The sequence below is a fragment of the Oncorhynchus clarkii genome, chromosome 13 (assembly GCF_045791955.1).
Source record: "Oncorhynchus clarkii lewisi isolate Uvic-CL-2024 chromosome 13, UVic_Ocla_1.0, whole genome shotgun sequence".
NCBI classification, from domain to species: domain Eukaryota; kingdom Metazoa; phylum Chordata; class Actinopteri; order Salmoniformes; family Salmonidae; genus Oncorhynchus; species Oncorhynchus clarkii.
In genome coordinates, this window is record NC_092159.1 from 22,782,093 (window position 1) to 22,795,772 (window position 13,680).

General features: G+C 50.0%; 1 protein-coding gene across 7 annotated transcripts in view; it reads right to left on the bottom strand.

Annotated features, from left to right (window-relative positions):
• LOC139424649 (regulatory-associated protein of mTOR) overlaps nt 1-13,680 on the bottom strand; it is a 208,718-nt gene that overhangs the window by 56,792 nt on the left and 138,246 nt on the right. For 6 of the 7 annotated variants that reach the window (XM_071176689.1, XM_071176687.1, XM_071176686.1 and 3 more), the window contains exon 12: nt 2,964-3,065. The exons of the other annotated variant lie outside the window; for it this stretch is intronic. In XM_071176689.1, coding sequence (XP_071032790.1) covers nt 2,964-3,065 — 102 coding nt within the window. The remainder of the gene's footprint in view (nt 1-2,963; nt 3,066-13,680) is intronic. 7 annotated transcript variants of the gene reach the window in all.

Below are 13,680 nucleotides of genomic sequence, written 5' to 3' on the forward strand. Positions count from 1 at the left end.
GTCACCCCTTTATATATTACAGATCAACGCAAGATTGTCCGTTCTACGGTGTGTGTGTGTGTGTGTGTGTAAGAGCTTACGTGGGTGTGTACAATGCTCTACATGCGCACACCCACTAACACCCACAAATCACACGCGCTTCCGCTCCCACCCATCAAAAAAGAAAACCCCTCCACACTATCCCTCCCCGATGGTTCTCCCAGACCGTCTCCTGGTTTTTCATTTGCCATTCTTTCCGCCGCGGACGTGTGAGGGAAGGCTGCAGCTCTCAGCTCTGCTGAGTCAGGGGGAAACGATCACGCCGAGTACAGCACGGGAGCCGTACAGCACAGGGGCTAGGCCAGCACAAAAACACATGGGGCTACTGCTGCTGTGAAGTGCCACTTTAAAGAAAATATTGCCTGACATAAAGTGCGTTAGGGAGAGGGTGACAGTAGGAGAGAAAGAGCAGCGAGAACTAGAGAGACAGAGAGCGAAAGAGAGGGAGCGCAAGGAGCTGGCAAGGCAGTTAAATGCATTATTTGTGGAGATAGAGAGCAGGCCATGATTTAACTGAGCCAGGCTTACAGACAGCACAGCAACCGCTTGACATTTTAAGGGCAACTCCGCCACGCCACTTTAAACATTTGGAATGTTATTATAATTGTATATTTCTGCAGTGGCCACGATTTAAAAACACAAATAGGGTAATTACAGGGGAAGACATATTGTTCCCAAACTGAGATTTAAACGCTGGAGAATCCTCCTGGATTATCAACCCCACCACTCACCATCGTACAGAACGAGTTCCCGGCTGTGCCTCACAACAGGACAGGCTGAAATGTTTTGTCAGCTCAGATTTACTCAAGAGGCTTCGTTTTTTACATTTATTATATAAATATATACACTGCTCAAAAAAATTAAGGGAACACTAAAATAACACATCCTAGATCTGAATGAATGAAATATTCTTATTAAATACTTTTTTCTTTACATAGTTGAATGTGCTGACAACAAAATCACAAAAATCAATGGAAATCAAATTATCAACCCATGGAGGTCTGGATTTGGAGTCACACTCAAAATTAAAGTGGAAAACCACACTACAGGCTTTGATGTAATGTCCTTAAAACAAGTCAAAATGAGGCTCAGTAGTGTGTGTGGCCTCCACGTGCCTGTATGACCTCCCTACAACGCCTGGGCATGCTCCTGACGAGGTGGCGGATGGTCTCCTGAGGGATCTCCACCCAGACCTGGACTAAAGCATCCGCCAACTCCTGGACAGTCTGTGGTGCAACGTGGCGTTGGTGGATGGAGCGAGACATGATGTCCCAGATGTGCTCAATTGGATTCAGGTCTGGGGAACGGGCGGGCCAGTCCATAGCATCAATGCCTTCCTCTTGCAGGAACTGCTGACACACTCCAGCCACATGAGGTCTAGCATTGTCTTGCATTAGGAGGAACCCAGGGCCAACCGCACCAGCATATGGTCTCACAAGGGGTCTGAGGATCTCATCTCGGTACCTAATGGCAGCACATACCTCTGGCGAGCACATGGAGGGCTGTGCGGCTCCCCAAAGAAATGCCACCCCACACCATGACTGACCCACCGCCAAACCGGTCATGCTGGAGGATGTTGCAGGTAGCAGAACGTTCTCCACGGCGTCTCCAGACTGTCACGCCTGTCACATGTGCTCAGTGTGAACCTGCTTTCATCTGTGAAAAGCACAGGGCGCCAGTGGCGAATTTGCCAATCTTGGTGTTCTCTGGCAAATGCCAAACGTCCTGCACGGTGTTGGGCTCTAAGCACAACCCCCACCTGTGGACGTCGGGCCCTCATACCACCCTCATGGAGTCTGTTTCTGACCGTTTGAGCAGACACATGCACATTTGTGGCCTGCTGGAGGTCATTTTGCAGGGCTCTGGCAGTGCTCCTCCTGCTCCTCCTTGCACAAAGGCGGAGGTAGCGGTCCTGCTGCTGGGTTGTTGCCCTCCTACGGCCTCCTCCACGTCTCCTGATGTACTGGCCTGTCTCCTGGTAGCGCCTCCATGCTCTGGACACTACGCTGACAGACACAGCAAACCTTCTTGCCAGAGCTCGCATTGATGTGCCATCCTGGATGAGCTGCACTACCTGAGCCACTTGTGTGGGTTGTAGACTCCATCTCATGCTACCACTAGAGTGAAAGCACCGCCAGCATTCAAAAGGGACCAAAACATCAGCCAGGAAGCATAGGAACTGAGAAGTGGTCTGTGGTTATCACTTGCAGAACCACTCCTTTATTGGGGGTGTCTTGCTAATTGCCTATAATTTCCACCTGTTGTCTATTCCATTTGCACAATAGCATGTGAAATGTATTGTCAATCAGTGTTGCTTCCTAAGTGGACAGTTTGATTTCACAGAAGTGTGATTGACTTGGAGTTACATTGTGTTGTTTAAGTGTTCCCTTTATTTTTTTGAGCAGTGTATTTTGCGTTTGTCCCTACACACCTACAACTCAATACACAGCTTTTGTTTTCAAATGGAAAAATCTTTATTTAGCACCAAATGTAACATTTGCGATTAACTACAGAATTGAATGTGATGAATTGAAATTCATTATTTTAATCGTTTGACAGCCCTCTTAGAAACCTAGTTCACTTTAGCCTATGTCATTACGAATCACATAACCTTAATATGCTTACTGATTAAGTAAGAACGTTAGTTTGTTGGAACCGTTGCTGGTTTAGATCTTCCATATTTCGACATTGGGAGGTGGTAGGATTAGGAGGCGTTTCCACACTTCAGACCAATCAAATTCAACTTGATACCATTGTTATTTTAATCTCCAGATCCGTGACTTTCTATTCCTCGAAACCAGGTCAATCAACGTTGAAAGGGGCCATTTCTATGGCGATTTAAAGGGAAAGACTCAGAAAACTGAAATATGTTTTTTGGGGAGGGTAGATATTTTAGATCCGTTGGCGTATGTATGTTTGTGTACCTGCAGTACGATGGGGAGCTGTTCGGGGGGGTTCCTGTTCTCCACCCCCATGGTCAGCCACACCTGGAACGCTGTCAGCTGCTCTGCAAAGAACGGACTGTGCTATTGGGATGAAACACAAACACAATCGTTTTAATAAATCTATGATGAATATACATATACTACATTGATACTGAGCTCACTCACACAGAGTACACACAAAAGCATGTGGACACCTTTCAAATGAGTGGATTCGGCTATTTCAGCCACACCTGTTGCTGATAGGTATAAAAAATTTGAGTACGCCGCCATGCAATCTCCATAGACAAACAGTGGCAGTAGAATGGCCTTACTGAAGAGCTCAGTGCCTTTTAATGTGGCACCGTCATAGGATGCCACCTTTCTAACAGGTCAGTTTGTCTAATGTCTGCCCCGTTAGAGCTGGCCAGATCAACTGTAAGTGCTGTTATTGTGAAGTGGAAACGTGTAGGAGCAACAACAGCTTAGCCGCAAAGTGGTAGGTCACACAAGCTGTCCTTGACTACCGAGTTCCAAACTGCCTCTGGAAGCAATGTCAGCACAATAACTGTTCGTAGGGAGCTTCATGAAATGGGATTCCATGGCCGAACAGCCGCACACAAGCCTAAGATCACCATGCGCAATATCAAGTGTCGGGTGGATTGGTGTAAAGCTCACCACTATTGGACTATGGAACAGTGGAAATATGTTCTCTGGAGTGATGAATCACACTTCACACTCCAATGGAAAAATCTGGTTTTGGCGGATACCTAGAGAATGCTACCTGCCCCAATGCATAGTGCCAACTGTAAAGTTTGGTGGAGGAGGAATAATGGCCTGGGGCTGTTTTTCTTGGTTTGAGCTAGACCCCTTAGCATACAATTACATTCTAGACGATTTTGTGCTTCCAACTTTGTGGCAACAGTTTGGGGAATACCCTTTCCTGTTTCAGCATGACAACGCCCCTGTGAACAAAGCGAGGTCCATACAGAAATGGTTTGTCGAGATCGGTGTGGAAGAATTTGAATGGCCTGCAAGGAGCCCTGACTTCAACCCCATCGAACACCTTTGGGATGAATTGGAACGGCGACTGCGAGCCTGGCCTAATTGCCAAACCTAACGAATACTCTCGTAGCTGACAGCAATGTTCCAACATCTAGTGGAAAGCTTTCCCAGAAGAGTGGAGGCTGTTATAACAGCAAAGGGGAGACCAACTCCATATCAATGCCCTTGGTTTTGGAATGAGATGTTCGACGAGGAAGTGTCCACATACTTTTGGTCACGTAGTGTATCTTGACCTGCATACAAACACAGCTGTGACCTCTCAAACACACAACTCAACAATAGCATTATCCATTTAATAGTTGGAGCGAGAACACCATTCTCTAACACACACACACACACACACACATTAGGCTTAATGCATCGATAATGAACTGTACACACAGCACCATACATCTCAATGTAGAATGAGTTTTGTAACAATGTTTATTCATTTCGGTATTGTGTGTGTTATATAAGCATGTGCACGGCAACTCAGCACGTCGATGTCAACAATGCAACATGAAGACACTAGTCATGAAACTAAGGAAGCACACCTCTCTATGACGACACCCCCCCCCCGATCAACTGAACGGAGACAATTCTTATACCGATCTGTCGATTACATAACACCCTTACATAAGGAAGCCTCTATTGTAGCCTTGACTCCTACCAGCTGCAGTAGTGTGTGTGTGAACGCGTGCCACTTCTTTATGTACCAGCCTTCTGTTCCCTGCAGCCCCACAGAGCAGTGCTGTCATGACAATGTGTCTGCCGCTATTAACTGCACCATGACCAGTTTCATCATCAACGTCCCTTTAATATAGCAGAGGACATTACAACAGAGACTCTCTCGCTGCCGAGAGTAGAGGGGAATGAATTGGTGAATAATCAAAGCGCCACCGCTATGCTCTCACACAATTACATGCTCACACACACAAGGAGAAAAAGAGCGCGCGCGCACACACACACGAGGAGCGAACGCGCGAGCACACACACACGAGGAGCGAACGCGAGCACGCGCACACACTAAGAGTTCAGAGAGTTTCTCTGAATGAGAGAGAGAGAGAGAGAGAGAGAGAGAGAGAGAGAGAGAGAGAGAGAGAGAGAGAGAGAGAGAGAGAGAGAGAGAGAGAGAGAGAGAAAGAACGAGTCTCTTATCTCTCAAAAGGCAGACAGAGAGGGGGGAACATTTGTAGAGGACCCAGGGGGGTCAATTATAGTTCCATTAAGCATGCGGGGGCGAAGGAAGAGAGGGAAGAGAATGAGAGAGAGAGGGGGAAGAGGGATGTTCTCTCAGAAGTGGTAGAGAAGAGGCACACCTCAACAGGCCAGGTGGAGTACTGATAGGACTGCAGACTCGGAGGGAGGGAGTCGCGCTCTAGAGATTCATTCAACTTTTTCCATAAAAACTTTTGCAATGGGAGTGCATTGCTCTCCGCTTGATACGGTGTCTGAAAATAATTTCACAGCTACGTTTTTTGAGGAGATATGGAGGAAGAGAGAGACAAGTGAAAGAGGGAATAAGAGGGAGGGAGGAAGACGGATGTCAAACTAATTTAGCCGGCAGGCTGCATTCGGTCTTCACCGGGGTCCGGAGGGCTGCACTGAAATGTTATATTTTCTTGCCATGGGGACATATGTTTGACACCCCTGGGGTAAGAGTTTGAGGGAGAGTGGAAAAATAGACAGAGGGAGAGTGGAAAAATAGACAGGGGGAGAGTGGGAAATAGACAGGGGGAGAGTGGGAAATAGACAGGGGGAGAGTGGGAAATAGACAGGGGGAGAGTGGGAAATAGACAGGGGGAGAGTGGGGAAATAGACAGGGGGAGAGTGGGAAATAGACAGGGGGAGAGTGGGAAATAGACAGGGGGAGAGTGGGAAATAGACAGGGGGAGAGTGGGAAATAGACAGGGGGAGAGTGGGAAATAGACAGGGGGAGAGTGGGAAATAGACAGGGGGAGAGTGGGAAATAGACAGGGGGAGAGTGGGAAATAGACAGCGGGAGAGTGGGAAATAGACAGCGGGAGAGTGGGAAATAGACAGGGGGAGAGTGGGAAATAGACAGGGGGAGAGTGGGAAATAGACAGGGGGAGAGTGGGAAATAGACAGGGGGAGAGTGGGAAATAGACAGGGGGAGAGTGGGAAATAGACAGGGGGAGAGTGGGAAATAGACAGGGGAGAGTGGGAAATAGACAGGGGAGAGTGGGAAATAGACAGGGGGAGAGTGGGAAATAGACAGGGGGAGAGTGGGAAATAGACAGAGGGAGAGTGGGAAATAGACAGAGGGAGAGTGGGAAATAGACAGAGGGAGAGTGGGAAATAGACAGAGGGAGAGTGGGAAATAGACAGAGGGAGAGTGGGAAATAGACAGAGGGAGAGTGGGAAATAGACAGAGGGAGAGTGGAAAAATAGACAGAGGGAGAGTGGAAAAATAGACAGAGGGAGAGTGGGAAATAGACAGAGGGAGAGTGGGAAATAGACAGGGGGAGAGTGGGAAATAGACAGGGGGAGAGTGGGAAATAGACAGGGGGAGAGTGGGAAATAGACAGGGGGAGAGTGGGAAATAGACAGAGGGAGAGTGGGAAATAGACAGGGGGAGAGTGGGAAATAGACAGGGGGAGAGTGGGAAATAGACAGGGGGAGAGTGGGAAATAGACAGGGGGAGAGGGGAAATAGACAGGGGGAGAGTGTGAAATAGACAGGGGGAGAGTAGGAAATAGACAGGGGGAGAGTAGCAAATAGACAGGGGGAGAGTGGGAAATAGACAGGGGGAGAGTGGGAAATAGACAGGGGGAGAGTGGGAAATAGACAGGGGGAGAGTGGGAAATAGACAGGGGGAGAGTGGGAAATAGACAGGGGGAGAGTGGGAAATAGACAGGGGGAGAGTGGGAAATAGACAGGGGGAGAGTGGGAAATAGACAGGGGGAGAGTGGGAAATAGACAGGGGGAGAGTGGGAAATAGACAGGGGGAGAGTGGGAAATAGACAGGGGGAGAGTGGGAAATAGACAGGGGGAGAGTGGGAAATAGACAGAGGGAGAGTGGGAAATAGACAGAGGGAGAGTGGGAAATAGACAGAGGGAGAGTGGGAAATAGACAGAGGGAGAGTGGTAAATAGACAGAGGGAGAGTGGGAAATAGACAGAGGGAGAGTGGGAAATAGACAGAGGGAGAGTGGGAAATAGACAGAGGGAGAGTGGGAAATAGACAGGGGGAGAGTGGGAAATAGACAGGGGGAGAGTGGGAAATAGACAGGGGGAGAGTGGGAAATAGACAGGGGGAGAGTGGGAAATAGACAGGGGGAGAGTGGGAAATAGACAGGGGGAGAGTGGGAAATAGACAGGGGGAGAGTGGGAAATAGACAGGGGGAGAGTGGGAAATAGACAGGGGGAGAGTGGGAAATAGACAGGGGGAGAGTGGGAAATAGACAGGGGGAGAGTGGGAAATAGACAGGGGGAGAGTGGGAAATAGACAGGGGGAGAGTGGGAAATAGACAGGGGGAGAGTGGGAAATAGACAGGGGGAGAGTGGGAAATAGACAGGGGGAGAGAAATAGACAGGGGGAGAGTGGGAAATAGACAGGGGGAGAGTGGGAAATAGACAGGGGGAGAGTGGGAAATAGACAGGGGGAGAGTGGGAAATAGACAGGGGGAGAGTGGGAAATAGACAGGGGGAGAGTGGGAAATAGACAGGGGGAGAGTGGGAAATAGACAGGGGGAGAGTGGGAAATAGACAGGGGGAGAGTGGGAAATAGACAGGGGGAGAGTGGGAAATAGACAGGGGGAGAGTGGGGGGGAGAGTGGGAAATAGACAGGGGGAGAGTGGGAAATAGACAGGGGGAGAGTGGGAAATAGACAGGGGGAGAGTGGGAAATAGACAGGGGGAGAGTGGGAAATAGGGGGAGAGTGGGAAATAGACAGAGGGAGAGTGGGAAATAGACAGAGGGAGAGTGGGAAATAGACAGAGGGAGAGTGGGAAATAGACAGAGGGAGAGTGGGAAATAGACAGAGGGAGAGTGGGAAATAGACAGAGGGAGAGTGGGAAATAGACAGAGGAAGAGTGGGAAATAGACAGAGAGAGAGTGGGAAATAGACAGAGGGAGAGTGGGAAATAGACAGAGGAAGAGTGGGAAATAGACAGAGGGAGAGTGGGAAATAGACAGAGGGAGAGGGGAAATAGACAGAGGGAGAGGGGAAATAGACAGAGGGAGAGGGGAAATAGACAGAGGGAGAGTGGGAAATAGACAGAGGGAGAGTGGGAAATAGACAGAGGGAGAGTGGGAAATAGACAGAGGGAGAGTGGGAAATAGACAGAGGGAGAGTGGGAAATAGACAGAGGGAGAGTGGGAAATAGACAGAGGGAGAGTGGGAAATAGACAGAGGGAGAGTGGGAAATAGACAGAGGGAGAGTGGGAAATAGACAGAGGGAGAGTGGGAAATAGACAGAGGGAGAGTGGAAAAATAGACAGGGGGAGAGTGGGAAATAGACAGGGGGAGAGTGGGAAATAGACAGGGGGAGAGTGGGAAATAGACAGGGGGAGAGTGGGAAATAGACAGGGGGAGAGTGGGAAATAGACAGGGGGAGAGTGGGAAATAGACAGGGGGAGAGTGGGAAATAGACAGGGGGAGAGTGGGAAATAGACAGGGGGAGAGTGGGAAATAGACAGGGGGAGAGTGGGAAATAGACAGGGGGAGAGTGGGGGACAGGGGGAGAGTGGGAAATAGACAGGGGGAGAGTGGGAAATAGACAGGGGGAGAGTGGGAAATAGACAGGGGGAGAGTGGGAAATAGACAGGGGGAGAGTGGGAAATAGACAGGGGGAGAGTGGGAAATAGACAGGGGGAGAGTGGGAAATAGACAGGGGGAGAGTGGGAAATAGACAGGGGGAGAGTGGGAAATAGACAGGGGGAGAGTGGGAAATAGACAGGGGGAGAGTGGGAAATAGACAGGGGGAGAGTGGGAAATAGACAGGGGGAGAGTGGGAAATAGACAGGGGGAGAGTGGGAAATAGACAGGGGGAGAGTGGGAAATAGACAGGGGGAGAGTGGGAAATAGACAGGGGGAGAGTGGGAAATAGACAGGGGGAGAGTGGGAAATAGACAGGGGGAGAGTGGGAAATAGACAGGGGGAGAGTGGGAAATAGACAGGGGGAGAGTGGGAAATAGACAGGGGGAGAGTGGGAAATAGACAGAGGGAGAGTGGGAAATAGACAGAGGGAGAGTGGGAAATAGACAGAGGGAGAGTGGGAAATAGACAGAGGGAGAGTGGGAAATAGACAGAGGGAGAGTGGGAAATAGACAGAGAGAGGGAGAGTGGGAAATAGACAGAGGGAGAGTGGGAAATAGACAGAGGGAGAGGGGGAAATAGACAGGGGGAGAGTGGGAAATAGACAGGGGGAGAGTGGGAAAATAGACAGGGGGAGAGTGGGAAAATAGACAGGGGGAGAGTGGGAAATAGACAGAGAGAGAGTGGGAAATAGACAGAGGGAGAGTGGGAAATAGACAGAGGAAGAGTGGGAAATAGACAGAGGAAGAGTGGGAAATAGACAGAGGGAGAGGGGAAATAGACAGAGGGAGAGGGGAAATAGACAGAGGGAGAGGGGAAATAGACAGAGGGAGAGGGGAAATAGACAGAGGGAGAGGGGAAATAGACAGAGGGAGAGGGGAAATAGACAGAGGGAGAGGGGAAATAGACAGAGGGAGAGGGGAAATAGACAGAGGGAGAGTGGAAATAGACAAAGGGAGAGTGGGAAATAGACAGAGGGAGAGTGGGAAATAGACAGAGGGAGAGTGGGAAATAGACAGAGGGAGAGTGGGAAATAGACAGAGGGAGAGTGGGAAATAGACAGAGGGAGAGTGGGAAATAGACAGAGAGAGAGTGGGAAATAGACAGAGAGAGAGAGTGGGAAATAGACAGAGGGAGAGTGGGAAATAGACAGAGGGAGAGGGGAAATAGACAGAGGGAGAGGGGAAATAGACAGAGGGAGATGGGAAATAGACAGAGGGAGAGGGGAAATAGACAGAGGGAGAGGGGAAATAGACAGAGGGAGAGGGGAAATAGACAGAGGGAGAGGGGAAATAGACAGAGGGAGAGGGGAAATAGACAGAGGGAGAGGGGAAATAGACAGAGGGAGAGGGGAAATAGACAGAGGGAGAGGGGAAATAGACAGAGGGAGAGGGGAAATAGACAGAGGGAGAGGGGAAATAGACAGAGGGAGAGTGGGAAATAGACAGAGGGAGAGTGGGAAATAGACAGAGGGAGAGTGGGAAATAGACAGAGGGAGAGGGGGAAATAGACAGGGGGAGAGTGGGAAATAGACAGAGGGAGAGGGGGAAATAGACAGGGGGAGAGTGGGAAATAGACAGGGGGAGAGTGGGAAATAGACAGGGGGAGAGTGGGAAATAGACAGAGGGAGAGTGGGAAATAGACAGAGGGAGAGTGGAAATAGACAGAGGGAGAGGGGAAATAGACAGAGGGAGAGGGGAAATAGACAGAGGGAGAGTGGGAAATAGACAGAGGGAGAGTGGGAAATAGACAGAGGGAGAGTGGGAAATAGACAGAGGGAGAGGGGGAAATAGACAGGGGGAGAGTGGGAAATAGACAGGGGGAGAGTGGGAAATAGACAGGGGGAGAGTGGGAAATAGACAGAGGGAGAGTGGGAAATAGACAGAGGGAGAGTGGAAATAGACAGAGGGAGAGGGGAAATAGACAGAGGGAGAGGGGAAATAGACAGAGGGAGAGGGGAAATAGACAGAGGGAGAGGGGAAATAGACAGAGGGAGAGGGGAAATAGACAGAGGGAGAGGGGAAATAGACAGAGGGAGAGGGGAAATAGACAGAGGGAGAGGGGAAATAGACAGAGGGAGAGGGGAAATAGACAGAGGGAGAGGGGAAATAGACAGAGGGAGAGGGGAAATAGACAGAGGGAGAGGGGAAATAGACAGAGGGAGAGGGGAAATAGACAGAGGGAGAGTGGGAAATAGACAGAGGGAGAGTGGGAAATAGACAGAGGGAGAGTGGGAAATAGACAGAGGGAGAGTGGGAAATAGACAGAGGGAGAGTGGGAAATAGACAGAGGGAGAGGGGAAATAGACAAAGGAAGAGTGGGAAATAGACAGAGGGAGAGGGGAAATAGACAGAGGGAGAGTGGGAAATAGAAAGAGGGAGAGTGGGAAATAGACAGAGGGAGAGTGGGAAATAGACAGAGGGAGAGTGGGAAATAGACAGAGGAAGAGTGGGAAATAGACAGAGGGAGAGGGGAAATAGACAGAGGGAGAGGGGAAATAGACAGAGGGAGAGGGGAAATAGACAGAGGGAGAGGGGAAATAGACAGAGGGAGAGGGGAAATAGACAGAGGGAGAGGGGAAATAGACAGAGGGAGAGTGGGAAATAGACAGAGGGAGAGTGGGAAATAGACAGAGGGAGAGTGGGAAATAGACAGAGGGAGAGGGGAAATAGACAGAGGGAGAGTGGGAAATAGAAAGAGGGAGAGTGGGAAATAGAAAGAGGGAGAGTGGGAAATAGACAGAGGGAGAGTGGGAAATAGACAGAGGAAGAGTGGGAAATAGACAGAGGGAGAGGGGAAATAGACAGAGGGAGAGGGGAAATAGACAGAGGGAGAGGGGAAATAGACAGAGGGAGAGGGGAAATAGACAGAGGGAGAGGGGAAATAGACAGAGGGAGAGTGGGAAATAGACAGAGGGAGAGTGGGAAATAGACAGAGGGAGAGTGGGAAATAGACAGAGGGAGAGTGGGAAATAGACAGAGGGAGAGGGGAAATAGACAGAGGGAGAGGGGAAATAGACAGAGGGAGAGGGGAAATAGACAGAGGGAGAGGGGAAATAGACAGAGGGAGAGGGGAAATAGACAGAGGGAGAGGGGAAATAGACAGAGGGAGAGGGGAAATAGACAGAGGGAGAGGGGAAATAGACAGAGGGAGAGGGGAAATAGACAGAGGGAGAGGGGAAATAGACAGAGGGAGAGTGGGAAATAGACAGAGGGAGAGTGGGAAATAGACAGAGGGAGAGTGGGAAATAGACAGAGGGAGAGTGGGAAATAGACAGAGGAAGAGTGGTAAATAGAGGGAGAGTGGGAAATAGACAGAGGGAGAGAAATAGACAGAGGGAGAGTGGGAAATAGACAGAGGAAGAGTGGTAAATAGACAGAGGGAGAGTGGGAAATAGACAGAGGGAGAGTGGGAAATAGACAGAGGGAGAGTGGGAAATAGACAGGGGGAGAGTGGGAAATAGACAGGGGGAGAGTGGGAAATAGACAGGGGGAGAGTGGGAAATAGACAGGGGGAGATAGACAGACAGGGAGAGTGGGAAATAGACAGGGGGAGAGTGGGAAATAGACAGGGGGAGAGTGGGAAATAGACAGAGGGAGAGTAGACAGGGGGGAAATAGACAGAGGGAGAGTGGGAAATAGACAGACAGGGGGAGAGAAATAGACAGGGGGAGAGTGGGAAATAGACAGGGGGAGAGTGGGGGAGGGGGAGAGTGGGAAATAGACAGGGGGAGAGAATAGACAGGGGGAGAGTGGGAAATAGACAGGGGGAGAGTGGGAAATAGACAGAGGGAGAGTGGGAAATAGACAGAGGGAGAGGGGAAATAGACAGGGGGAGAGTGGGAAATAGACAGGGAGAGTGGGAAATAGACAGGGGGAGAGTGGGAAATAGAGGGGGAGAGAAATAGACAGGGGGAGAGTGGGAAATAGACAGAGGGAGAGTGGGAAATAGACAGAGGGAGAGGGGAAATAGACAGAGGGAGAGAGGAGGGAGAGTGGGAAATAGACAGAGGGAGAGTGGGAAATAGACAGAGGAAGAGTGGGAAATAGACAGAGAGAGAGAAATAGACAGAGGGAGAGTGGGAAATAGACAGACAGAGGAAGAGTGGGAAATAGACAGAGGGAGAGGGGAAATAGACAGAGGGAGAGGGGAAATGGACAGAGGGAGAGGGGAAATAGACAGAGGGAGAGGGGAAATAGACAGAGGGAGAGTGGGAAATAGACAGAGGGAGAGTGGGAAATAGACAGAGGGAGAGTGGGAAATAGACAGAGGGAGAGTGGGAAATAGACAGAGGGAGAGTGGGAAATAGACAGAGGGAGAGTGGGAAATAGACAGAGGGAGAGTGGGAAATAGACAGAGGGAGAGTGGGAAATAGACAGAGGGAGAGTGGGAAATAGACAGAGGGAGAGTGGGAAATAGACAGGGGGAGAGTGGGAAATAGACAGGGGGAGAGTGGGAAATAGACAGGGGGAGAGTGGGAAATAGACAGGGGGAGAGTGGGAAATAGACAGGGGGAGAGTGGGAAATAGACAGGGGGAGAGTGGGAAATAGACAGGGGGAGAGTGGGAAATAGACAGGGGGAGAGTGGGAAATAGACAGGGGGAGAGTGGGAAATAGACAGGGGGAGAGTGGGAAATAGACAGGGGGAGAGTGGGAAATAGACAGGGGGGGAAATAGACAGGGGGAGAGTGGGAAATAGACAGGGGGAGAGTGGGAAATAGACAGGGGGAGAGTGGGAAATAGACAGGGGGAGAGTGGGAAATAGACAGGGGGAGAGTGGGAAATAGACAGGGGGAGAGTGGGAAATAGACAGGGGGAGAGTGGGAAATAGACAGGGGGAGAGTGGGAAATAGACAGGGGGAGAGTGGGAAATAGACAGGGGGAGAGTGGGAAATA